We start from the raw sequence: 26,912 nt of genomic DNA, 5'->3' as shown, positions 1-26,912 counted from the left end.
CCTTCAGGACTGACACAGCATGGAGAAGCCTTCGAGCAATCTGAAAATCTGCATTGTGTGTGAGAGTGAATTATTTTTTCAGAAACACCGGCACGACTATAGAATTGTCGGCTCTGTCACGTGATCTGTATGCATCGCCTGTTCCTGTCCTCGTTTTAACCCGAGTTACTGGCGTGACCATCTTCCCAAGCGAATTGTTTATTTATTTTTTACTCCAAAAAGGAAAGAATCCATGAAAATGGAAAGGTGGCCAGATAGCTCAAGAGGTCAAAGCAAATTAGAATATTTATTTATACTGGAGGAATCCGATGAGCTATGAAGCTCTTTTTCACAGTTGTCAAGGATTTTACAGATCAGTTTAACAGGTGTAGGCTTTCGAGACCAATATTATTCATAATAAAGGTTTCTGGGTTAGGTCGCGTTATTTATAAATGTGTCGCAACCCTCCACCACCCAACACGGCCAATCAGTAAAAAATGTGTCACGTTGACAAAAGACAAATTGTTCACTACAACGGTGGGCTAAAGTAGTGTACTATTTGTCTTTTGCGACACATTTATAAATAACGCGATCTAACCCAAAACCTTTATTATGAATATTTTACAGACGTCCAGTACAATCGGGTCAGTGGTGCCAGCTGACTGTATAGCCAATTGATGATAACAGTCCGGTCACCAGACTGTACAAAAAAACACGTCATATTAAATTCGGATGTGCACTAGATACGATGTAATTCAAACGCTAAGAATTTAAAACCTCGGTTTGACTGTCACGACTCTGCAGCCGGGTGGGTGGGAAAGTGTTGTCTCCCCTTAGTACGTGGATTAGAGGTCACTTGATGAAATCTCAGAGGCAGCTCTGCAATGTCTACTTCAGTGAGCCATCTGCTAATATGGGGGGGTGGGGTGGGGGGTTCTATTGCTCTGCCAGTCCCGAATGGATTTATTGCATTACATAAAACACCACAAGCACAATCAGGATTCTATTGGAGAAAAGGACAACACACTAGAAGTAACGACTTGGTAACATGCCACGTCAAAGTAGTCTGATAAAGCAATGAAGCTAAAGTCATGAAATATGATTGGAGGTTGCCTGCCTTTGGTGGTATACTACATGCTGAATACAATATGCATTCTACTTCTGAGCATCGAATATTCAATGAACACCTTTGGTGTTTTTAATTCTTGCATTTACACCGCACTACATTCTTCTGTAGTCTTTATACATGAAACACTCTTTAGCACCGCTTTAGGGAAGGATTCACACTCGGGATTGGGATAAATATAACATTACCTCCTTTCACAAATGTAATGCCACATGCAAAATTAACACAGGACCAGATTTTACAAGTATGGTTATTCTACCGAGTGTAAATACTTCCTCTGGCTAAACTGGGCTTTGTATTGGTGAATTAAACATGCGCGTGTGGATTGCTTTTCTAGTGACACATGAAGCTACTGACGACATGTAAAAGTTAAATAATGACTTACAAAATACATATATAACATTTTAATTTCCAAAAAAATTGTATAGAAATTATGATAGCAGGATGGAGTACATTTGGTTAACTAAATTCTATAATGAAAAGGAGCAGACTGATGCACGGTTGGCTACGTGCGGTGCGAATGAAGCCGGCTTGGAATGGAGATGAGAGACTTGAGAGAGGAACACATGGATTTGGAAACAAGTGAAAATTTGAGTGATTCCTAAGTGGGCTCGAGAAGGACACATCATGATTATCCTTTGCCCATTGCGATGATGTACAGTTTTTTCTTCCGATTCCATTTCGATGACGTCCGTGTACGTCATCGGAACGAAATTGGAAGAAAAAAAAACTACCAAGGCTCCCACAAGGCCATGCAGGAGGGCATGTGGCACAGTTTGGTGCCAGCTATAATAAGAGTTCAGCGGCCGTGTCACTGCGGTTATCTGCGGTGAGTACAATGTATTTAAAAACAATGGTACTATGCCTATCTAAATAAAATGTATGCTAATCGCTTGCGCATTCCGAGATTCATGACGAACGGGACCCAGACGTCTCAGAACGGGAAAGGGTTAAGGATGATGCCCGTTGGAGGAGACTGGTGACTGAATAACAACTCAAGGATGGAGTACACCCAAGAGAATGACCACTGTGTGAGATGGAGTAATGAGATTAGCTAATGTGCAGTTGGATTGTGGTATTTAAGATTTGAGAGATGTTGATGCAGTGGTGGGGCGGGGGTTCTTTGTCCAGAAGTCGATAGATCGTGGCTGAAGGACTCCCTGCTCTCACCTGTACCACTCTGGCAAAGTCTCTGAGGCTGAATATGTAGTGAGACTTGGAGGGCGTAGGCAGGAAGCTTTGCACAGCTGCTGTGTACACTTCAGTGGTAGCCCAGACCAACACCTGCAAAACAAAAGTCTCAGCATCACGGACACGATACACTCAGCGATGCAATGTAGTACAATTTGTATGCATGCATCATTTCAAGCAGTGGTTCTCAAAGTGCGGTCCCTGGACCATCAGTGGTCCGCGATGGTCTTCCAGCTGGTGTCCGGTGGCTGTAATGCAAATTGATCTGTAATTAATGACAATGTTTATTATACCTTATGTTTCGGATATTAATTAATATTTAACTTATATATATATTTTTAAAGTTAGGTGAACTACTCTGATTAAACTACCCTGACCCTAGGATCTAAACGCCCCCCCCCCCCTAAAAAAACCCTTATAGCTGTGTAAAAAAAAATTAAGTGCCGGTAATATTAATCATTTTGTACTGCTGATATTTAGAGAGAACTGAATACGTTTTGTGACCAGGGGTGGGGGCTGGCCGGGTGGTCTGCGGAAATGTTTGAGTCGGCTGAGTGGTTCCGCGGGCCGAAACAGTTGTGATAAACATCGATTTGAAGGATACTGCCGTGCTGAAACAGTTATCACACTGGAAATTACTGTAGCGTATGCTGGAGCGGTCACACCTGATGACAGATGCTTGTGTTGCTTCCGAAACGTCGTGATTGAATTTAGTTGTTTATTTATATATTAATATTTTATTATTTTATTTTGTTTTCACCTAAGTGACTTTACCGAAAAAACCAAAGAGTATGGATCCTTGCAGTCATGAAAATTTAAAATCTAGAATGTCACACTGGACTTGGAATTCTAAGGTTGGTGGTTCAATCTCCCGGCGTGGCAGATAAAACAATGGTCAAGTTTCTCCAATCATCCCGTCTCTGTCCAACTCATCAGTATATATTGGTACATCACAGTTGGTTAATTGGCAGGGCGTGCGCAATGCGGTTAAGTATGGGTCCTCTGATCGCTTCCAAAAAAGCTAGCTAGTTCAGAAGAGTAGGCTAAAATACTGAACTCAACTTTTTACTTCACCAGGTAAGGCCCACTGAGTTATATACTGCAGCTCTTTTTCAGAAGCGACCTTACCACAAACGAGAGAGCTCAACGAAGCGGCTTATCAAGTGCAAATTTATAGCAGTCAAATACTCTAAACGCGTGTTTCTAAATGTGGAGGGAAACACCGGAGGAGCCGGAGACAAATCTACATGCTCACGGGGGAGAACATACTAACTCCAAAAATGCAGGCGAGGTAGGTAACATATCCTCGCCACTAGAAGGGCTCCCGAGAGCTTCCACGCGTACGAGTGGAGACCCTTCTGCCACCAGTGGCGTAACCAAGCAATCGCAAAAGCACCTGCATCTCACAACACTTGTACAGAAAAATAAACTATGCAAAAAATAAGGTCGATTATCTTTTTTTCAAATTTGCAAGCTGTTTTTTTTTGCAAAAAAGTACGATGCACCCTATAAAGGAATATCAAGTGAAAGCCACATCAATATTCCTAATTACTGTTAGTTTAAACACAAGAATTGATATACGTGCACATTCAAATATGTTCTTGCTGTTCATGTATTTTTAATGTTCTGCCATTAGTGTTGTACGGTGTGTGTGTGTTTCGTGTTTTAATCTGCTGCTCTCCACGTGTTTTATGTTAATGTTTTATTTTTATAGATGTATTCAATTTCTTATTTCATTGTCAGGTATACTTTAGATGTAAAACAAGTTCTAGCTTGGATGACATTTTAGTTGTGTTAAATGAAAAAAATATACTCAGAAATGTAGTGCACTGTGCTATTCCAGGCGTAGACAAAAGACGTCCTTTATTTGAATGAATTATTTTTTATCTCATCAGTAATTACCGGCCAAACGCATCACGGGAGTTGCAACACCGTTACAAATCTCTTTCAGTCCAACAATGCCAAATCAGCGCAGAGCACCGAAAGGACCACTCAGTGGCTTCTGGAATCACGCCACTGATCCCTTCCCAGCTGACGATATACGGGGTGCCACGGTGGTGACAAGTTAACCAATTGTAACTTGACTGGGATACAAGAGTTTGTGGACTCGATCCCGACCCTGGCTTGACGCCTGAATATTTGGAGTTTGCATGTTCTCCCCGCGGTCACGCGGATTTTTCTCTGGGTCCTGCGGTTTTTCCTTCCACATGCAGAAAGGTGGGTTTAGAGTATTTGACTGCTATACATTTCCACGCGATAAGCCACTTTGTTGAGATATCATTTGTGGCCAGGTCGCTTCTGAAAAATGGCTATAAAACTCAATGGGCCTTACCTGGTCAAATAAAATAGTTTAGTTTGGTGTTCCTTCATTCTCTGCTCACAGTGGTTTGCTAAGACGACAATCGCACATACAAAGACAACTAAAGACAACAAATAAAGAAATAAAACATTTTCTGCACTCGTATATATACACAAATGAAGAAATATCAGACAGTTAAACCAAATGATCATAATGCTAGGAATAGAAAATATTCGCAGTCAGTAGAAAAAAACTGAAGATAAAGGAAATTTAATGAAAATTCATCACGAAGGGAGGAAAGTGCTACTCTTGATTTTCGACACAGATATCAGAAATAATGACAGCGATAAGAAGTGTGTTCTCGAAGAGCGGTAAAAGGGACCAATGAGTGACCATTATTCCTGTGAAGATGAATCAGAGCTGAAGCATGAAGGCAGTGCTTTACGAAGCGAAGCAAAGAGGAGGGAGACGTTCGTGCAAATGAGGCCACGGAAGAAAGCAGGAGGGATTACGAGCGTGACATATTTTAAAGATGACAAGATTTTGCAGTTGATGGGTACACAGAACGGAAAGTCGGCGCGGAGAATAACAGTTGTAGTGTGATATCTTTAGTACGTTCGAGTGCCCATAACAAGTCTTCCCTATCACATGCAGTTTTCAGATTTTACATTTACAGAGACGAGAATAAAGTTGGCAGCGTCAAAATGAAACGCAATAAAGGCTTAAAAATGTTTTTATTATGCAACAAAGTAAAAGTTTTGAAGGAGCAAGAGATATTACAAAGGAGTGTTTGAAAAGCACGAGATGGGAAGCGGTGGGAAGTGATCTCAGGGTCAAATATTATATCAAGATTCTAGATTGTGGCTACATGAACACGGAGGAGGTTAGCGATCACAGTGATTACATATGAGCTCGAGTACTTGGAGTAAAGAGATCCCTTATCAAGTAGACTAACTTCACATAAGATAAGCGGAGTTAGAGTTCTCACATGGCTAAACAAATAAATGAAGAATCGTCGATAAGAAGAACAAATACAGTCACGACAAACAGACAAAAGAGTGACACAATGTTACGTTTTAAAAAGATAAATAATTTAAATAATTTACACTTAAAATACATCATCATCACGATCCATGGGCAGAGAGTCCGTAGGGTGTCCACTGGACATTTAAACATGTTTCCACTTTCCTCTGTCTTGTGCCAACATGCTCAAATAGTGCCACATCTCTCTTGCACCAATCGCTTATGTCGTCAAGCCAGTTAAAATTTCTATTTTGAAACACAAAGTCCTGTTCTGCAGCTTCACAGCCAAGCAGGCAGTGGCGTACAGCCACCAATTTGTGCCTATTGGGTGTCAACAGAGCAAGTGTGTGGAGCAATGGCTCAGAGGCCTCGCACACCGTGCCACGGAACCCGGTGACCTGAGCTGAAATCCTGAGCACTGAGTAAAGTCTGCGTTGGTTCTGGGCCACTGCAAGCACTCACCAACCCGCACTGACCAGCGGTAAGTGAAGCGCGGTCAAAGAAAAAAAAAAACCCTGGCGATTGATAACGCATGGGGAAGCCTTCAGTCAGCGGTGAATTGACCAAGTGCTGAAACGGATTGCCATCTCATCTGCATATAATTTTTACTGTTTGTCATACATTACTGCAACCACAGTCCAACAAGACACCTTGGTGGACTTCAAAGACTCCGACTATAGCCATGCAATCCACAAATAAGAAAAAATTATGCTAAAGAAAAATCTCAACTGACTGGAAATTAAACTCAGATTTATTATCTCGGGTCAGGCACTCTAAACACGTTGGTCTGAAACTGAAAATTTTAACTAACTCAACACATGCATGTGCCATGAAGAAGGACCATTGCCTGAAACTTCGCCTATTGTATATATTTCCTCTTAAGGCCACGGTGTTGTTATTGACGAATGTTTTGCATTTATGTTGTCCATTGTTGCTTGGGCACAACTGGCAATGCAGCAGCAGCAGTATCGCCAAATCATGAATCTCGTAAGTCCGGTACTAATTCTACTGCCATCGAACTGAAACTATCCAGTGATACATTTGGATAAATAAGGCTAGGTAAAAAACGAATTACTATTGTTATATGCAAATTTCACCTCTAGCCCCGCCCACTTACCCTTGAGCTGAGCCCATCTCAAGCCAATATAACTTCGTGTTTCAGCAGCTCTCCCGCTGTATTTTTTCCTGCCTCGGCAGCTCTCTCGCTATATTTTTTCACCTGATGACGATTGCTTGTGTTGCGATCAAATCGTCGTGATAATGTTATTATTTTTCTATCTATGTGGCTTTACCGAAAGACCCAAATAATATTTATATAAGACATGTCTTTATTAATTATATTTAGTGACTTGCTTACCATGCTTCTCTTTTCCATACTTCTATCGTTTTTGTGTATTGTTTGCTGCTGTTGTAACTTGCTAGACGTCTGTGAGCAAGAGCTTCATAGCTCATCGGATACCTCCAGTCTAATATCAAGATTCTTGAGTCTCAAAACGTTATCACGATGTTCATTTGACAACAGCGCGAGAGGCAGCGTAGGTGGCGTGGGTGGCGTGGGGGGGGGTGAACGCGTACGCGAGCAAAGCGCTTGAGCGACGTCTCGAAGCCCTGGCTGAAATGCCAGTCGGCGATCGGCTGAAAGATGCCCTTCACGGTGTCCTCGGAGAACGCGTCGATGGCGAGCACGTTGAAGTGGCGGAGCAGGCGCGGTGTGACCTCGTGGCGGCCGCCACCCACGGGGGCCATGGCAGCCACCACCGCCGTGTCCTGCAGATGCACCTCTCCACCTGTTTGCCTGCCACGCGATGGAGCAGCGGGTGGTTTGGGGGGGGGGAAGGAAAGCGCTGTTGAAATGTGACAAAGCGACACGCGCCAATTTTTTGAGATGCACGGACAGGCCACTTGCAGGAGCAAACATCTATCTTCCACGTGTTTTTTTGTTTCGTTCATTTGGGAGTGGCTTATTCAGCGAGTATTGTGTGACAATGTAATGCACCATTTTTTTGGGGCTAACCGCCAAACAAAGACGGTCACCGCATCGCGCGATTTCAGATGTGCTTCTGCGGCCATTCAGAACACTTTTTCTTCCGATATTAGGAAGCCATTGGAGCTATGCACTTTAAAATCATCGAGACTGAAAAATCATTTCTTTCTAACTGCTTTTTGCGTTTACCGTAGTTTATTGTCCTCCCCGCAACTCCAATTAGCACGGTTGACTACGTATGGTGCAAAATAAGTTCAACATACATACGAGGCGACGCGCGACACTTTTTAAGGTCCGTGGAAGGCCAATGCTCTTCCACGTGTTTGTCTTATTGTTCGTTTTGGTTGTGGGTTAGTCAGCGAGTAATGTGTGACAATGTAATGCACCGTTACATCCACCACGAGCATACTGAGCAATGCGTTGGCAACATTTGACACGAGAGCAGAGTTGTACACGCAAAGAGACAAAGGAACTTCACCTCGCTGTGCAGACTCTAGAGGTCTATCATTCTCAGGGATAGAGATCATCCACATAAAGTGCGGCACCAAATTCAATGCGATTTTTTAAGCATTCACTGGTGAATTTGGTTGAGACCATCGGCTTGCTACACTTCAGACCCCCCGTTTAATTACAGGCGGCTACCTGGTTTCGAACCCAGGTTCTCAATGGTACTGGCTCTGTACTCTGACATGTTATGGATGCACATTTAGAAACTGGAACACATTTCTTGAAGTATGTATTCATTTACTGTCCAGAAGAATTCTGATATCTCTTGGACTGGTCCTGCTTTATATGCTGTAAAGTGTTTGTGTGTATGCATGCATGTATGTATGATGGATGTCTGAATGGATATATATGAATTTCAGCACAAATGTCTGCGCGTGTTTATGCATGTGTGTGCATGAATGCCAATGCCTTAACATTTATCAAGTTGTTTTCATTACAATGCTGAGTGACAGCTGGACTGACAAGGGATCGGATGGTCAGGCAGATGGGCAGTTACATCGCAAAACAAGAACAGAACACAGTCTTGCTGCCAGGGAAATGAAAACACAATTCAGTTTGCACTGCACGAGTGTGTACACAAATATATCTAAATGTTGGATAGTCAGTCTGATAAGTGAGGCATCCTGTTGCATTAATACATCACTTTGCATTTTCCATGTCAGTCATGTTTGATTAAATGCATTTGCCAGGTCATAAAAAACAACAACCGCTGTACAACATTGAAAATTGTAAGGACAAGATTGCATTTTTTCTCCAGCAACATTCATATTCATGAAAATATACGAACTAAAACGCTTACATTTCTAGTACAAACTGGTGACAGCATTGTTATCTGCAGCCGTGATTTCGAACCTCATAGTTTAACACAAAGACTCAGACCTACCATTGTACGTCACTACCCCAACACAAACACACCCACGTACGTACACCACATGAACATATCCACGTCGAGAATTAACTTGAAGACGTACTTAAAGTATCAACTGATTCGTCAATCAATTGCTTCTTCAAAATGCTAACATATATATTCGAGCGAATGCAGACAAAATATATTTGTGCAAGGGAATGAGCGCACACATCAGTGCCGAGCCATTACAAGCAAAATAAATGGCAATTACCGTAGAATAACGCGCACTTAAGAGCAGAGGTGGCAGTACCATATCAAACCTGACATGCGCGCGTAGGCGTGCCACTCGGTGAACTCCGGCGCAAATGTGCACGATTGCTATGCAGACAACGCAACCGCAGGTCTCCAAGGACGTCAAAGTCAAGACGACAGTCTCCACGTGCAACAACAACAACAAAATATTTCAGCATGTGGAGCTTTCAACAACTCGCACGTTCGACGGCGGCCTGGGACGGAGCTGTCTGCCACTCTCAACTAAAGTAAACTATTTTTTATTCTACCAGGTAAGGTCCACTGAGCTTCAGAAGCGACCTGGCCACAAATGATAGTCCAACGAAGCGGCTTATCGTGTGGAAATTTATATCAGCCTAATACTCTAAACACACGTTGATTATAAATGTGGAGGCAAAGATCGGAAGACCCGGAGAAAAATCCACACGACCAATGGGAGAGACACGTGCAAACTCCAAATATACAACAGGCGTCAGAGTCGGTATCAAACCCACGACCTGTATACCAGGCGAGGTAAATAACATCTCACCACCGTGGGGCCCGTACTCACCTGTCGAACCAGTAGCCGTGGTCAATCCACTGCCTCAGCAGCTCGATGGGTGGCTGCGCTCCATACTGGCCCTTCGCAGGCATGTTCAGGTCGTCCACAAACACGATCATCTTCTTGCCCAGCAGGGGGCCGTAGATGTCTTTCTTGCGTCTTGGAACCGGCAAAGGCACAGTGACGAATGTCAAACATTTTCCAGGAACGTAACCCAGAGGTCGCAACCGGGTACCCGATACCCGGCTACCCGTACCCAGCCAGGTACGGGTACGGGTAGCCGTTTGCGACCCTGGTGCGGCCGGGTACGGGTACGGGTAGGCCGTGAGTCACTGGTGAGTAACCGTTTGTCACTCATTTCGGGTAGGGTACGGTAGGGAACGGGTACCCGTACCCGGCCGGGTACGGCCGGGTACGGGTAGGGGTAAGGAATCAAAACCCGTTTGCGACCTCTGACGTAACCGCCGCGTTCGGCAAAGGTTTGACCGCATACGAAAATTAAAGTATTCCCCGCATGAGCTGGACTATTTTTTCAAGTAAGATGCGGGTATGTCAGGCAAATTTAGCCGCCATAAATATCCTTCAGGAATATAGATAAATTGATCAATCTTGGCAGCCGGGTAGCTCAGGTTGCTAATGTGTGCATCAGAGCACCGAGCCTGCAATGATGAGATATTGGATTGAATTCGGGCAGCCACCTGTGTCGAGTGAGTTGAAGGTTTTGGCCTCAAATTCAGGGTATCTGTACCATCAAAAGAGCAAATGGAGCGGCAACCCTGTACTTTGGCAGAGCAGAGTCATTGGTGGAAATTCCACTTGTCTATGACCGGGGACGTTCGCCTTCCGCAAAAGTGGCCGTCGTTTTATTAATTCCAGAGGGATGATAGGCTGATTTCACCCTGACCAAGATTGAACTGTATCCTAGTTAAGTGCTCAAATCATATTGTCAGATACAACTGATGATAACAACTATCTTAAAAACCCAGTGCCAAACAGTGCTATGAACAAGGTTATATTTTTTTGCTAAATTATTTAACATTTTATAAATCTACTTCTAATTGTCATCTAAAAAAAATAGTGGGAGGGAAAGAGTTTAGATTTTGCTAGAACCGAATAAGATTAGCGGAGTAAATTAAATATGGTCAGTTTTTTGTGACCTCAGTCAAACGTTGTAGTTAAAACATAGCGCACTATCAATAACATTTCCGCTCTCCCATGGTGTACCGCGTGTTGTTCAACATGATGTCTGACGTTGCTTGCCACGTGCTTCTTTAACTTCGTAACTGAAGAAGGTCCCAACTAGTTGAGTACAAACGTCGGGCATCGTGCCGAAACACGTGGTACAACCCAGTAACGTGTCCACGAGAGCTAAACATCACAGGCATGAAAACCTATGCGGTAGTATAACACACAGAATCATGCTTTATTGGACTCTGAGCAATGAAAATTACTCCATTGCTTCAATTCTCCGCCTGTCAGTCAGGGACGGTACTTAAGTTAAGTGCCGTCGCTGACCGAATTTCTTATCGTGTAGACAAACAGGCGTTTGCCCGCGAACTCCGCCGACGGCTGTGGTGGTGGTGGCGGCGGCGCGTGCGTGCGTGCACACCTCTCCAGCTTAGCGAGGATGCTGTCCTGGGTGTGCACGGCGCTCGTGTGCGCCGAGAACGCCAGCTCGCAGGCCACGTGGCTCTCGCTGGGGAGGGCTCGCAGGAAGGCCCGCGTGCCCCACGTCTTGCCCGTGCCGGGCGGCCCCACCAGCAGCAGCGGCCGACCGCGGCGTGGGATCGTCTCGAGGAAGAAGCCCAATCGCGCCGTCTCAGCCGTGCCGACCAGCACCTCGCTTGGCTACAGGCAGCGGTGGAAGAGCAACGCGGGAACATGGACCAGTTAGCCACTTTTTCCGCCACTCAGATGATCAATCAATGGAAACCTGTGAAACTATAAACTATGTTAATTTTAACCATGTAACGCCCGCTGAGCTATGTAGCTCTTTTTCATCAGCGACCTGGCCACAAACGATAGCTCAACGAAGTAGCCTATCACGCGGAAATTTATAGCAGCCAAATACTCAAAACGCATTTTTATGTTATATGGGGAGGGAAAAACCGGAGAACCAGAAGAAAAATCCATGCGACCACAGGGAGAGACACATGCAAACTCCAAATATACAACAGGCGTCAAGGTCGGTATCAAACCCACGACCTGTATACCAAGCGAGGTCGTTAACATCTCGCAACTGCGGCACCCCTTATTTCTTCAAAGGTGCCTTTCTCAAACCAAAATTCCTGTATATACATACATATATTATGCTCCTCCTATAGAACTAAAAAAAAACATGGCATAATAATAATTACGTTAATCTAAAACAATGCTTTTCTTTTCCTAGGTATAGGGTGTTGGAGTAGTTATGATCACACCATCATGATGGTTGTTCCTTGGCGTGGCATTTCTTAGGAGGGTCGGAGAATTGAGTGGCGTTGTAGATTGTCGTCAGGGGTAGGTATGAGGAGAGGTCCATCGTCCATCAAATTATAGGGACAAAAGTAGTTTTGTATTTCACCCAAGAGAGCGGCGATTATTTGTTCACGCTCACCGCGAAAAGGAAGAGGGGATTTTCATTAGTGGCTCAAACCGCCAGTGGGAATGAGCACCCACGGACACTTTTTTGAACGAGGGGCCACATTTTTTGCACTTGGCTATTTTTTATGAACCCATTGGGAATTTAAGTATCGCTGGAAATTACCATCTGGAGCAAATGCAAATGATGCAGAGATTAAGGGTAAACAGATCAAAATTTATTACGTTCCGAACTTTTACATCGTAAAAAAAACCCATAATAGTCTGCCCTGGGTGAAGTTTTTACTCTTGGCACGGAATTATATATTACGTCTAAGGGTGAATTTATACAGAACTTTAATAAACTAACAATGACAACAATTATTACCATAATTGCCATCATCAATGTGCTGGACAAAGTGCAGAATTGCCCTCTGGCACAATGGGACAGAGGTATTCATTATTTCTCAGTACATAGGCTGCTAGCCCTGAAACACTGTTCCCTCGACTCTGCATTCTGTTGATGTAAGAACACATTTAGATGCTGGATAAACTATATGCAGCCACGTAGCAATGTGGATGGAGCCTGCGGCTCACAAATATTGATCAGGAGTTGACTAAGCTCATTATTTTGGGATCAATAAAATACATACAACTGTGTAAAACAATGTGCAATTTCCAAGAATGGCTGTTATAAATACAGAACAATTATAACTTAGGTTATTCCGAGTGCCACAACAGAAATGCATGCCACCACACTGATTTAGCAATCGTTGGCCTTGACACTTTTAATATCAATTATTTACCGACCTTACCAAAAGGAATGTGGGATATATACCACTGGCTCATGGCCCCCAACTGAGATGGGCACCTACCCAGCTCATTTGAGGTTAATTTACACTTCCCCCCCCGACGGAATGATTAGAAGTCAATGTAATATAATCAAGTTCACGTTTATTTGTTTAACCAGACGAGGGCTCAAGAGACCACGTTCCGTCTAATTTTCGAGAGTGACCCGCTTGAATAATTATTTTTTATGCCGTAATTAATGATTCACGCTTCAAAAGAAACTGCTATTTATCAAGAGAATTAAGTTTATTCAGAAGTTTGCTTCCCGAGTAAAGTTCATTGAGATACACAGCTCGTTTTAAAGGGCAAGTAGGCCGTCAGAAATATAACAACAAAGCAGATGTAACATTATACTGGTAGGAACCTCCTGGTTACACCAGCCCACAGGGGATTATTGTGTCCGTCCGTTGTGCATCCAAAAATGGGAGGGGTGGGGCTGGGTGGAGAGGGGAGGGTGGGGAGGGGCTGGGTGGGGAGGTGCTGGGTGGGGAGGGTGGGGAGGGGCTGGGTGGGGAGGGAGGGGCTGGGTGGGGGGTGGGAGGGGTGGGGCTGGGTGGGGAGGGGCTGGTCACCCCGTGGTGCCCTTATAAAACTCAACGTTTAACCTACTCACGCCGGCTTGTGCCCGCCCTCACAGTCGGCCATATTTGCGGAATACACCACGCCGCCGTTGACCCTGGCCATTGACCGAGCAACCCAACGTTCCTACCAGCTCCCTCCGCAGGAATGTGTTTGAATTGGAATTGCCCATCCCACCACACGCCGTGAGCCATTTTGAGGCAACAAATCAGACCACCTTGCCTCGGCAATTGAGGTATCAATGGCTTAAATGATTTCCCCCCTGATAAAAAAAGTGTAATCCTATCACTCTTTGGTTCTTTCGATAAAGTCACGTAGAATTAAAATAAATAAAATAATAATAGAAAACGACGTTTCGATTGCAACACAAGCAACCATCATCGGGTAAGAATGAATGAGAAAACCTAGTAAACTTAGAAATATAATGCAATACAACACAGAGAGTCGGCTAACACAACAGTCAACACCCTACCTGGTTGATTACGTTCTTCCAAAGATTGCTACATTTGAGAGACAAAACACAGACACGGAGACACATAGATATACACACAAACAGATAGAGACACACACAGAGACACACAACTCTCTCATTGTTCTCTATCCCAATCCCCCCCTCTCTCTCTGCCCCCCTCCCCTCTCTCTCTATTTAAGGCCTCGACACAGAGGCGTTGTCTCTCTGTTTGTCTATGCTGTGTCTCTCTCTCTGTGTGATGGTTGCTTGTGTTGCAATCTAAACGTCCTATTCTATTAGTATTTAATTTATTTTCATTCTACGTGACTTTACCGAAAGAACCAAAGAGTAATTCCTGCAGTCACGAAAGCTTCGAATCTAGTTTGTAATCCTATCATTTTGAGATTTAACCCCATTTCCATCACAGGCAGGATATTATTTCGTTGGAGAGGATTACAACATTCGACGTAAAACAATCGCGCTGTGCAGATCAAAGCGTGCGCCGAGTTTATGCGCCGAGATATTCTCGCACTGTCGCTATTTGTACAGGCGGGCAAATCTTCACGTATCATTGAGACCAAAAATGCACCGACTCGATAAAAAATACCTTTGTTTGACCCTCATAAAAAGTCACCATGCCCTCCATTGCCAAGAAAACAAACAAGCGAGGCTGCTGAATACTGCAGGCATAACTTTGCGCCAGCTATCTTTTTTTGTTTGTTTAATGGTCCAACCTCACTCTAGCAGACTTGTGGTATAAGTGACCTTGGTCTAATTGGCTGGCCGCGTGCCAAAAATATATCAGCAACCACATTTTACCACACTGCACTCTCATTTTTTTAAAAACAGCTTTCAGAAGCGTCATAACATAATAACAGTCAGGTAACCTGTAACTACCCTTCAAAATGACGCTGCAAAGATACACCTTCTCGGTGTGATGCCCTTTCAGATTTTAGGTCCCCAGCAGCTAACGACGTACAGTGAGGGAAAAAAGTATTTGATCCCCTGCTGATTTTGTACGTTTGCCCACTGACAAAGAAATTATCAGTCTATAATTTTAATGGTAGATTTATTTGAACAGTGAGAGACAGAATAACAACAACAAAATCCAGAAAAACGCATGTCAAAAAAGTTATAAATTGATTTGCATTTCAATGAGGGAATTAAGTATTTGACCCCTCTGCAAAACATGACTTAGTACTTGGTGGCAAAACCCTTGTTGGCAATCACAGAGGTCAGACGTTTCTTGTCGTTGGCCACCAGGTTTGCACACATCTCAGGAGGGATTTTGTCCCACTCCTCTTTGCAGATCTTCTCCAAGTCATTAAGGTTTCGAGGCTGACGTTTGGCAACTCGAACCTTCAGCTTCCTCCACAGATTTTCTATGGGATTAAGGTCTGGAGACTGGCTAGGCCACTCCAGGACCTTAATGTGCTTCTTCTTGAGCCACTCCATTGTTGCCTTGGCCGTGTGTTTTGGGTCATTGTCATGCTGGAATACCCATCCACGACCCATTTTCAATACCCTGGCTGAGGGAAGGAGGTTCTCACCCAAGATTTGACGGTACATGGTCCCGTCCATCGTCCCTTTGATGTACTAAGTCATGTTTTGCAGAGGGGTCAAATACTTATTTCCCTCATTAAAATGCAAATCAATTTATAACATTTTTGACATGCGTTTTTCTGGATTTTGTTGTTGTTATTCTGTCTCTCACTGTTCAAATAAACCTACCATTAAAATTATCAACTGATCATTTCGTTGTCAGTGGGCAAACGTACAAAATCAGCAGGGGATCAAATACTTTTTTCCCTCACTGTAGATTGGTTGCCTGCAAAAAAAAATTGTATTTCATTTTAAGATGGGTATGACATTTTAAAATTGTATTGAATTTGCAGAAATTCACGTGCACTCGGCTACAATCCTCGCATCCTATATTCCATTTCCAACCATTTGAAACATTATAATGTGTCCAAGACCTCCCCTAGATTGACTCAGCAACAACATGAGCACCTGACATGGTGTGTATACGTAAGTACTGGGGATACAAAGGTGCCAGGCAGGGCAGAGACCACATCAACCCAAAAGTCTCATTATTCCATTGGGTCGTCTGCTCTGAATCTCTTTCTCCGTGTCTTTCTATCCTGTGCCATTCTCTAGCCACATCAACAGTATTCACATCTCGAAACAATTTTTTTTTATAACCAGGTAATTCCCACTGAGCTACACAACTCTTTTTTTAGAAGCAATCTGGCCACAAATGATAGCTCAGCAAAGTGGCGTATCATGATGTGGAGATCAATAGCAGCCAAATACTCTAAACGCACGTTTCTAAATGTTGAGAGAAAAAAAGGAGCACCCGGAGAAAAAGCCACGCAACCAGGGGAAGAGAGAACATGCAAACTCCAACTAAACAGGCATCAGGGTTGGGATTGAATCCACGACCTCCTGCATATCCGGCGAGGTAGTTAACATCTCGTCCCACCATGTCCTTCCCTTTCACCCGTGGTATCCCTCTACTCCTTCTGCCCTGCACTGGATGCATCTCCATCGCCCTTCTACTGATCAGTTCAGTTAATTTATTAGGTATAGCCCTGTGAGCCATTCAGCTCTTGAATCGGGTGCAACCGCAACAAAAAAAAACATGAATAAGAAACATCTTAAAGTGACTACGCGCAACAGACAAATCCAGGAAAAAACTGCAAAGTCTTCCAGAAAAAGCACCGTATATCAATGCTGTGTGCAAATATCCCAGTGGGATGCAAGTCAAACAATAACAACCAAAAGGCAATTTAAAGTTATCAGTCTAACTCTGTACAACAACAAACAAATATGGCTAATCCAAAACGTTTGTACGACCAAACTTTGCAGCCATAGCTGGCAGCATGAGTCTCTCCATAACAGCAGGAGTATCAGTAGGAGTATCAACATTTTTCAATGCACCTTTAAAGATCGCATTTGTCTCTCCAAAACACACGCCCACTCCATCCTGTTCACATTCTCGAGAATATTAATAGGTGCTGGCATAGAGCACCACCTGTGTCTGTATAAGTTACTGGTAATGGAATTACACTTTTGGTGGCAGCCTGATTCATACATCAATGGTTCCCACCGTTCATATTCTAACATCTATAGGTCAGAGGAGCTGCTCTCTCGATATTCCCAACCATCATTAGCACCATTACAGCATTAAGATTCATAGGCTGTGGGAATGCCTTATCCGCTCAGCTAAAAATCAATTCTAATGGGTCGTTCAATGTCAATTTCAAAGTGCATATATTCATGGCATGAATTTCTGCCTTACTTGTTCCTGTAATTAAGTAGTTAAAGCCATATTTGTAATGTGTGAACGCATTTGATAAAGGCACTATTATTAAATGGTAAAAGTTGAGACAATGTTTGCAGATTCTTGCCCGACCCTCTGAAGCTGGTATGAAACGCCATGGAAAGCCCCCAGCAATTCCCCCCCAAAAATAACCAAGTGCACCTGCCCAGACGTTTCTAGAAGCATCAGTATCGAGTGTGAATAACTGAAGAATACAACTGCAACGGCGCAACGCAATGGAGATAATACAGGTAGGAACAACAGGTTCCACACTGCCCACCAGGGATTATTTGTCTGTCTGTCGTGCATAGCCACGCCCTAGATTTGTATTTCATAGAGCTTGCGCCGCGTGACACGGATCGCACGAATGCGCTGTCCAACCAAGTTCCTTCCTGCCCACTCCGAAGGAACGTGTTAATAAACAAAGTATGCAACGCATCCGGCATTATTCATTGAGACACGCCAGATGCTCGCTCTGCGAAAGGCGGGTTTCCGAGTGCAGCAAAACATCGTGCATTAGGACGACTTTAAAAAAGGGGGGGGGGATTGTGAATGTGGATGTTGAACTTCTTTCGCACTGTACGTAGCCAACCGTGGTAATCGGAGGTGCGGGGGTAAGACAACAAACTAAAGATAAAAAGCAGATGTGTGGGCGGTATGATGGGGGGGGGGGGGCAGTTTTGTGGACTGCTTTAGAACTACTGGACATCTGTTAAAAAGAGCTTCCTCCAGTCCAAATAAAGACCGTGACTCTGATTCTGACGACACGCATCATGAAGGGGTCCAAAAGGTCGACGGGATCCGTGCTGTACGCAAACCTGGAGCATGACCCTGTTTAAGGGGAAGGGGGGGGGACACACAAACACTGTGGAGGCGGTGGAGGAGGTACAACACCGTCAATGAATTGACTACTTCAGCAGGGGGAGCTCAGGCCCCTCCAGTCCACCCGATGCTACGAAGCGGGGCTGGATGTGAATGCCAAACCCCCCCCAGTACCCCTCCTCATAACTTCAACCGCTTGCATAACCCTGCTCATCCAAATGGGGGTCTGTAAGGTTATTTTTTTTCATAGCCGTTGTAAATGGGCATGAATATAAATAAGGTGAACAATCACCGCTGTCAAACTTTACAGCTACTCTGTCAAGCTGCTGCTGCTGGATGATGGTTCGTTGGTCACTCACCGCTGCCATTAGCCATGGCCGGAAATCGAACTCAGGTCGCAGTGTTCATAGAGCAGTGCGCTAACCACTGTGCCACCTCTCTACTCCTGCTGTATGGCACATACGATAGTTAAATGATGACGTCACCCTGCTGCTCTATTTAAGACCGGGAGCAAGTGGAGGGCTTCACCATTCTGGCGAATTGCCCGATGATGCTGGATGTAATTACCAGCGAAACGTACTAAAAAATTTGAAAATGTTGTGGATTCACTCTTCAACACACCGGTGGGCTAAAGTAGTGAAATATTTGTTCTTTGTCAACGTGACACTTTTTTACTGATTGGCCGTGTCGGGTGTTGGAGGGTTACGACACATTTATAAATAACGGGATCTAACCCAAAAACGTGTATTATGGACGATAGAGCTATTACCAAACAAACAGTTATGGCATTACATATCAATGACAAAATGCAGAAACGTTTAATTCATCAACTAATACATTAACCTTGAAGGCCCTTTAGTCGAAGGACTGAGTATTATTAAATTTCGTTGATGACACAAATGAGTTGTCTATTTATTTTCCTCATTCTTTGAAGACAGCAGACGATTACCATCAACGCTATTGTTGATGCTGCATTGACAGTGGTTCCACAAACACAGTTAACCAAAAACGCAACACATTCGTCAATAACACAATACCTTATATATTACAAATATATAAAAAATGGGAGGCGTTTTGTACACTGCCATGTACGCGCTATGAAAAAGAGCCATTTCCCGAAACGTCACCTATTATATATTATTTTCTTTTAAGGCCGCCGTGTTATTGACGAACGTGTTAAGTTTTATTCGTCTTCAAATCTTTATTTTTATCGTGATTGCACAGCACATTCTCGATACATGGACGTCGCGTGTGATTGGACGAGCCCACCAACAGTTAGACCCAAGGCCATGGTTTCATTCGTGTCGCGAGCCAAGGACAATCGAGAAGCCTTCCAATGCAGCACAAGCACACGCCAAAGTGAAGACGTCACTTTTACACATACGTATGGTAATTCTTTTTCCGGTGGTAACTTTCATATTATGAATTTGGGTCATGGCAGCACAAAGAGGATTGCTCTTACATATGACATAACAGGTTCTTAATAATCTATTTTTCAGCAGACAGCACATTGTAGTAATCCCACAGTGGTCTGAGTCGACAGGCAGATTCGAGTCCATTGTTGAGGGGAATTAATCAAAATCCTTAAAGGCAGTTTCTTGGCTAGACAGCCGAACAATAATGTTTCCAGCCATGCCAAATATAATATACATTCCAACTCAAAACACACCTCTTATATTAACCTAACATGTCAATTTTAAGAAAGTAATAATAATACCACCACCATATATAATGTGCCAAGAGAGAAACGCAATCAAAATAGAATATGACAAATTACACTGGTCAACAAAAAAATAATTTTTCTGGCCTGGACTTTTGCAGCTGTTTTAGACTAATTTCAGGGTGCTGATTCCAAATCTGATCTCAGATTTGCTCTATCACATCATTTTTATGCTATCGGCATACCCCATTTTCATTGATTTTACCCGAAATTAACTCTGTCACTTATGATTGCAAGTTGTTGCGAGTCAGTGACTGCTTTAGTGTTAAAATATGTTGCTGTATTTTTAGGATAGTGTGTTTATAATATCATTTTATGTAGATATCCACATTTATTTAATATTTTTCTTCTGCAGTTTTGATTGAAAATGCAATATTTGATATCTCAAAAACCTGATGTGATATACAAAAACTGATGCCAGATTTGGAATCAGCACCCCAAAATTACCTTAAAATCGTTGGAATACCTTATGCCAGAAAAAGTGTGTTGACCAGTGTTATTTAGTGACGCTGCCGCATTGGCAGTGATGCACGAGTACAATTAATCAAATACAAAAATGGCACACAATTTCCAAGAACACTGTGGTCACAAAAGAAAAGGCTTATAATGGGGGACGTTTCGAGCAATAGGCCCTCTTCAAAGCGCACAAATTAATCCCTATCATACATTGTTTCTTTTTTTAACGTGGTGTTATTGACGAAGGGGTTGAGGCTTTTTTTTTACATAATTTAATGTGGGTAAAGAGAAAAGTTTTCAATCAGTGCGATTTTAAAGACTGGAAACAGGGAAACTGGCAATGAAAAGAGCTGCAAAGCACACAAGCGACATGGAGAGATGCATGCTGAGTATTCCAATGAGAGACAGAAATAGGATCTCATGGGTCAGCCAACAGATGCGAGATACCGTATTGTATATATGTGTGTAGGCTGAGCTTCTTTTGCACCGTATGTAGCCAACCGTACTAATCGGAGGTGCGGGAGAAGGACCACAAACAAAACACAAAAATAAGTTCTAAAGAAATTACCGTGCAGAAAGTGAACAGGGCTTGGGCAGCACCAATCACAAAAAGGGATGAGAGCCGATGGACGAGACTGGTGATGGAGTGCCAGCCAGAAGAGGGGATTTGCCCGAGAGCACGACCACCAGAGAGATGGAGCGAAGAGAACTGCTCACGTGCAGGAGCGAGATGGATTGTAGCGCCATAGGACCGTGCGGTGTGGTGGTGACGTAGGGAGGTCTTTATCCAGCAGCGGATAAAATGTGGATTTTATTTGTTTGTGATTTGCTTATCCCTCCTACTGGACATCTGTGAAAAAGAGCTTCATAGCTCATCGGATTGCTCCAGCATAAACAAAGATTCAGTATGCTAAAGACGATGAGTCGTAAGATAAAAATGAGGTTCTTAAAAACACTAACAGATGGAATGGTACGTTAATTCTAAACGTCAAGTAATGAGTAATCCAGGATTGATAATTCCATTCCACATCGTACAAATGTCAGAAGTTCATCCAAACTTTGTCCATGTTGTGCCGTTGCCGATGCGTATGATCACTTCTCAGTCAGAGGTCAACTTCGCCCAGTATCCCTCCTGGTTAAAATTAAATGATTGGTAATAAAACAGTATTGAGAGACTGACTGCGAGAGGAATATGGAACTTTGATCACGAGCTAAGGGAGCGCCAGGAGAGATGAGCCCTATGCAAGGGATAGTTTAAAAATGGAGACTCACTATAATATATATAGTTTCTAACTCAATGTAATATTGATGTGTGCATAGCTCTCTCTACCCTATTGCTCTTTTATCAAGGTAATTTATATTTTCCTAGAATTGGAGATTGTTGTAGCTCTAGATGCTATACAGAGTAGTCATATTTTGTCCAATAAATCTAAATTTATAGTTTGTGTGTATTGGGATGTACAGTTTTTATCTGATGAGACCTAATAACATTGGTTCAGATTAGGCCTGAATCCACTTTTAAGGTGATCGGATCAATAAGACATTTCTGGGATTTAATTGCTCTGTGGGAAAACCAATCTCAATCCGCCAACCGTGATTCGATGAAATTATTAGATAACATTAGATGCCATACTCTATAATTTATATAACGACTAAACAGTAGGGCAGTTCCTCACCATTCTTTTGCGATTGTAAGGGTGGAGCAGAGGCGCAGTGTTTGCGGCACTGCGCTATGGTGCCGGTGACCTGAGTCTGATTCGTGAGTGATACCTGCAGCGATCCTGGGGCACCCCCTTCACCAACCTGTACGAAGCAGCGTGGCGAAGTATGGTCAAGCAACCCCCACAACCTCTGATCAGCACGGTTGGCTACGTACGGTGGGAAAAAAGGTCAACATACATACGACCAACACATCCAGAAGAGGAAGAAAAACGGGCTTTGGATTATAAAATATAAACCTTAGTTTCATGGGAAACAAATTGTTTGGCGATGGTGATGCACATCAACAGTGGTGAAACAAGCACATTTAACAACAACAAACTCAAAACACTCAATGAACAACAGTGCCTTAAAAGATAAAATAATAATCGGTGACGATTCGGGCAATAGGCCTTCTCTATTTGCTACGTTAATGAGTGTGTTGAGTTTTTTTAAAAGTTAGTTTGATAATCTAATTCAATATATTTCTTAATCACAAAATTGCATCAGATTTGACCAAAACCAAGAGTGGGAGCTTAGCGCATGAACGCAGTACAGTAAGCGTGTTTAACATTACTACATATTTCACCGAATGAAAAATGTCAGCGAGGAAAAACCGTCCAAGGCCACACACAACAAGTTGGTGGTGATGCTTCGCGCTCCTCACCGCCGGGTCGCGGCACGAAGTGATATGACACCTTGGTAAAGTCGACGATGAATGATTAAAGCCCTTTCACCACAAACCATTGTTGTGCCTAAATAATTCACATTGTTCATTTGCAGCAGCCACTTCCATACGAAGCAACATGCTGCATATTTCAGGAAGCTTTTTGTAGAATACGCTGTTACTGAAAGGATTTGGAGCCTGATTCATGTGTTGGTGAAGATCCACGTTTCCACTGATTTCCTTTCAATATCTGCTCCTCGGTCTGCCCATGAATTGTGCGCTGCTTCGTCTGCTGCGCGGATTCAAACGGTTCCAAATCTAAATGCATCGTGGCAGCATCAGGCCTGCACCGGCTTGAGGGAGCTGGATCCAGATGGCTCCAAGGTTTACAGCCACAGGTCAACGCTCGCTGCTGCTATCAGGCGTTTTAACGAATCACCCCCTGGTGATCTGTTGCATTGTGATCATTTGTGTTTGCACTTCGATTGAAGAATCAGTTCGTTTTTGGAGCAACTTGTTTGCGTCTCGTTCGAAGACTCACCTGCACAGATTTTTTTCAACCGATGTTATGATGAAGAATAATGATTGTACAACCATTTGTCAGTCCACTGCTGGATGAAGGCCTCCCAATAAGCGTATCAGTCATGGGGGATGTTTGACCATACTTCACCACTTCAAGGCATGCAAGTGAAAGGAGTGTGCAAGACTGGTTCAGATATCAAAGTGCAGTGTGCTAACCACTACGCCACTGCTCTACCCTTCGTTTGCATAAATCACAAATAATTGAATATCACATACATTACTCGCAATATGAATCACGAGCATAACGATTCATATTACAGCAGACGTGACGCCTGCTTCAGCAGTTTCCCTGCTGTGATTGTCTCGCCTGATGACGGTCACTTGTGTTGCGATCGAAACGTCGTGATCTATTATTCTCTACCTACGTGACTTTACCGAAAGAACCAAAGAGTATGGATTCCTGCAGTCACGAAAGCTTCAAATCCAGATTGAGTAAAGCATCATCGCAGGGCTATTGGTTACTAGCTGCACCTGATATTCCCATGCGCATGAATGGGTGCTCGAAGCCAGACACAAGTCTAACCAGGCTTCACATCACTGCATAGGCCCCCATGTATGTGGATGTCACGACTTTCCGAACTGTGGGCAGTTTGATGAACGTAAAATAAAATAAATAAAAAAGACACATTGGGAACTATGAGTGCTCGGGGACAATGTTTTCCTGAAAGTATAATTACAATGCTTGACATTTTTGAAAGTCATCTATAATTGTTATCCATAACCACAGAGTAGAGAGTAGTGTAAACAAAAATCAAATGACTACAGTTATGCTAAATGAACGGGGGGGGTCCTTAAAATGAGGTCTCTCTTTGAGATGGTAGAGTGGCTCGGAATGCTCAGGGCAGTGCACGAAGCCAGCTCTGCCTGGATCTAGGGTTCAAATCCTTAGGGGCCATCTATTGAGTACGTACGCAAAAATCTGTCAAAATTTGACCCCTCCCTGTACGCACGCGTAATTTCTACACCACCCCCCCCCCCCCATCTGCGTACGTACGCTTGATGCATCCCCCCCCCGAATCCTATAGAACTGCTGATATTTAATCCACGCAGAAACGATCAAGGAATAATAATATTAACGTGTTTAAGCAAACAGATAGTCCACCGCCGGACTATCTAACTCATTTGAAGGCCAATATGGACAAATTATTATCGAGGCTTCACCCCCCCCCCCCCCCCCAGTTTCCTATGCGTACGCACATTGTCAGTAGAGCCCCCATACACAAGCTACGCATTTGAGTTAACCCCCCTCCCCCCTCCATGTGTAACGTACTAAATGGATGGCCTCTACCGGTCATCCGAGGTGTGAACCACTGGCGTAAGGAACTTCAGCGACACCCACCCCGCTTCAACCCGTTACTGCTTGAAAAGACAAATGATGGAAGATTGCACTCGTGGTGTTTAATGCAACTGGTCAACGATTCTGAATGTACTGCCAGGTGACCGCCTTGGTAATAAAAAATAACGGCAAAGGCGCAGGATTTGCGATTTTTTGTGGGGGCTCAATAGAGCTCCCGCTCAAGGGTGACATTGGCCGACTCTTTCACACTGGCCAGACATCTTTGAAGAAGTGTAGTACCCACAATTTAACCCACCACACACGACCCGCATATCGACTAATAGACTTGTTTTTGCATTGTCGCATTTAAAATAGGGCACATTTTTTTATTCTCCTGAAAAAATAAAACTCAGTTAATTAAATGTTTCGCGATGTCCCAGCTACGAGGACCCTAAAAAAACGATTGATTGCTTGCAACCCCCCTTGACAACGGTGAGAAAGAGCACTCTGGCAACAACAATGCTGTTTTGTTTTTCTGATAGAGCGACCTATATGCTAGGGCATCTCCGAGTGCCTTGCATCGCAAACTCATCTCAACACATTTTAAAGGCAACCCCCAGGGGCAGCTCTCCCCATGTGCAAAACGTGACTTGGCACCTGGCCTGCAAATGGGCCGAGTCTTGAAGTAGGGGGCGTTGATTGCTCCGTGTAATCGCAAAATAAAACAAAACACAAAACTTTTTTTTATTCTACCAGGTAAGGCCTACTGAGCTATGCTCAAAACGCAGGTTGATTCTAAATGTGGAAGAAAAAAAAGGAGGACCAGGAGAAAAAAACATGCCGAAGAGCGAGGCCAATCATTTGTTAATCAGTTTGCATTGCTGTTCTTCATTGCTTATTCATGGTTATGTGCAATGAGAGTGGTTACATAAATAAAAAATGCCTCCAGAAATATTTAATGGCATGACACGATTACAAAAAAAAAATTTCACTGGAAGTCCTATGAATAAAAAATAGTTTCGTGAATTATTTACAATTTTGTACCATGTGCCTTGTTTCTTTTTCTGGCAGACTATATTTTGGAAAAGTACGGTAACTACCAATCTAGATTTGAAGCTTTCGTGACTGCAGGAATCCATACTCTTTGGATCTTTCGGTAAAGTAAAAAAAAATTCTTGCTGTGGTTTTCCCACCTGATGATGATTGCTTGTGTTGCAATCGAAAGGTCGTGAGAATTTCATTTTATACCTACGTTACTTTACCGAAAGAAACAAAGAGTACGGTAACTACTTTAAGCAAAACAGGTTTTTTGTAAATATTTTCTGCAAGACGTCACCCTTTGAATTTTTTCATATCAATCCGTTTTAATGTCGCTGAATTCCATCTTTAAAAGGGTTAATAATATAATTTGTTTATTTTGGATTAGATCATCGTGTAGGTATAATGTGAACAACAAAATTGACGAGAACCCTCCAACCACCGGACAGAGCCAAGCAAATGACGTGATCATGTCGTGGGAAAACATGGCCAATTGACTTGGTTTATTGGTGGTGGGGGGTTATAGTTAAAACATTCACATCATACCCACGCGATCCAACCAAAAAGATACGAATTATCACTATGTAATGCAATTTTTGTTCCTGGGAACTAAGTGTTACTTTTTTATTGCTTACGCCTAAAACGTATAGAACATGGATATTATTCCCCACAAACTTTGCTTTTGTGACCAGGACTTTATGTAAACGAAAGACACAAATGCACACGTTTTTTCATAAAAAATAGGTAAATTTCAAAATATCACTGTCCTGGTCAGAAAAGCAAAGTTTGTGGGGAATAATAGCAATTTTCTGTACTTTTGAGGCATAAGCAATTAGGAAACAACACTTACTACCCAGCAAGAAAACATGTTTTTTGTTACACAGTGTTATGAATCATTTACCAAAACGTTTTTGGTAAATCCTGTTTTTGTTCCCGCTAATCCTCAAGCACAATTTTGATGACGCTTTCACCAAGGCTATTCACGACAACTTTAGAAAAATGCCCTGTGCAATTTGGATTGGTGAAATAAAGGTGTGGACCGCCCTACTCAACAAGCTGCCACCGCGACTCTCACCAGGACAAGCGGATTGAGAAACGAACGAAC

General features: G+C 43.2%; 1 protein-coding gene across 3 annotated transcripts in view; it reads right to left on the bottom strand.

Annotated features, from left to right (window-relative positions):
* LOC144721221 (dynein axonemal heavy chain 3-like) overlaps positions 1–26,912 on the bottom strand; it is an 814,808-nt gene that overhangs the window by 155,950 nt on the left and 631,946 nt on the right. For all 3 annotated transcript variants that reach the window (XM_078598660.1, XM_078598658.1, XM_078598659.1), the window contains 4 exons: positions 11,398–11,636; positions 9,798–9,947; positions 7,194–7,413; positions 2,276–2,389 (listed from right to left, as the gene is read on the bottom strand). In XM_078598660.1, coding sequence (XP_078454786.1) covers positions 2,276–2,389; positions 7,194–7,413; positions 9,798–9,947; positions 11,398–11,636 — 723 coding nt within the window. The remainder of the gene's footprint in view (positions 1–2,275; positions 2,390–7,193; positions 7,414–9,797; positions 9,948–11,397; positions 11,637–26,912) is intronic.

This window comes from Lampetra planeri, chromosome 11, assembly GCF_965212315.1.
Source record: "Lampetra planeri chromosome 11, kcLamPlan1.2.h2, whole genome shotgun sequence".
In the NCBI taxonomy this organism is placed as follows: Eukaryota; Metazoa; Chordata; class Hyperoartia; order Petromyzontiformes; family Petromyzontidae; genus Lampetra; species Lampetra planeri.
The sequence above is the reverse complement of the archived record's forward strand: the minus strand, read 5'-3'. Positions and strand labels throughout refer to the sequence as shown.